The sequence below is a fragment of the Mandrillus leucophaeus genome, unplaced genomic scaffold (genome assembly GCF_000951045.1).
Source record: "Mandrillus leucophaeus isolate KB7577 unplaced genomic scaffold, Mleu.le_1.0 Scaffold257, whole genome shotgun sequence".
NCBI lineage: Eukaryota > Metazoa > Chordata > Mammalia > Primates > Cercopithecidae > Mandrillus > Mandrillus leucophaeus.
Window position 1 is genome coordinate 2,850,569 of NW_012102665.1, and position 1,512 is coordinate 2,852,080.

The 1,512-nt window shown below is 39.2% G+C and overlaps 1 protein-coding gene across 1 annotated transcript in view; it reads left to right on the plus strand.

Annotated features, from left to right (window-relative positions):
* PIEZO2 (piezo-type mechanosensitive ion channel component 2) overlaps positions 1 to 1,512 on the plus strand; it is a 478,725-nt gene that overhangs the window by 374,963 nt on the left and 102,250 nt on the right. The window contains exon 19 of the mRNA XM_011983927.1: positions 427 to 587. Within this exon, the coding sequence (XP_011839317.1) occupies positions 427 to 587 (161 nt within the window). The remainder of the gene's footprint in view (positions 1 to 426; positions 588 to 1,512) is intronic.

The following is a 1,512-nucleotide window of genomic DNA, read 5'->3' on the forward strand; positions in this document are numbered from 1 at the left end:
AAGGAAGGAAGGAAGGAAGGAAGGAAGGAAAAAAAAGGAAGAAAGAAAGAAAAGTAAATAATGTTGATCATGCCACTGCACTCCAGCCTGAGCTACAGTGCAAGACTCTGTCAGAGAAAGAAAGGAGGGAGAGAGACAGAGAGAAAAGGAAGGAAGGAAGGAAGGAAGGAAATGTCAAAATCCTTCTTTACACTAATCAAAAGGTAGACAAAAGCCACATTGTCCCTCCAACTCTCAATTTATAGTATCTGTGTCATCATGACTTGGGATTCTTAAATCATCCTTATTCCAGATTTTGGTTTTCTTAGAATTCATCCACTATAATTATTTTGCAGCCTCTCATTCCAACCTGAAAGTGACAAGATATGCTTTAAATGATAATGTTTTAAAAATGTTACGCTCTTGTCTGTACTTCCTGTTTTGCAGATTTAAGGAACAAATGGCACCTGGTGATTGACCGCCTCACTGTGCTCTTCTTAAAATTCCTGGAGTATTTCCACAAGCTGCAGGTGTTCATGTGGTGGATTTTGGAGTTGCACATCATCAAAATCGTTTCCTCCTACATTATCTGGGTTTCCGTGAAAGAGGCAAGTGAACATTTGTCCTATCATCAGGCTGAATAGAAGCACAGTCGGTCATCATTTTCCTTTTCCAGCTGTCCATGATTTTTTTAATGTAACCCCCATTACATTAGGGTATCAAGACCCCAAGATAAGTACTTACACTTACAGAAATCCGAGGGTCAGGAGCACTGAGAAAAAGGAAAGAGGCTCATGGCTGAGTTTCTCATTGGCTTGGTCATATTACAAACGGTACTTATTTTCGTCTAGTCCTTAGGGAAGTGTGTGAGAGCAGGCTGCCCTTCTGCCCCTGCCTATGGGAATCTATCTCCCTAAATTCTCCAAGGAAAACAGGAGCATTCCAGTTTACGTTACCAAGGAGAAAGCTCAGTTTCCAAAATCTAATAAAATCTTTAGTAGAGCTCACCTTGTTTACTATTGGATTTCTTGAGACAGAACACAAAGTCTTCAGCCATGCACCTGTACTGCACTTCTGTTTCCTTGATTGTAAAGAAGAGAGTCATCATCCAGCCAACAGATTATTTAATGTTCACTGCAGAGAAATTAGCTTTCTTTCCTTTTATTCAACAAATAGCATTTGCATACTTCTGTATGCCTGGACTATTTCTGAGTTGGTTACAATTCAAGAAGTCTTTGCCCTCTAAAAATTAATCAAGGAAGTACTGCCTATAATCTTTAAAAAGTTACATATATAACAGTAAAATGTCACAGCTACAACACTACAAACCTAAAACGTTTCACAAATAGGTAGCTAAGAGATGAACCTTAATTTGAGCTCTATAGTCTAAACTAGAACTTCTGCCCCAGTTCATACAAACCGTCTGAAATGGGCAGGGGATCATTGCCAAGTGGGAATGAAAACAGAAGCCCCTCTCTGTGAGATTTGTGGGGGAAATGGCAGCGACTCCATTCTTTTTTTTTTTTTTTTTTT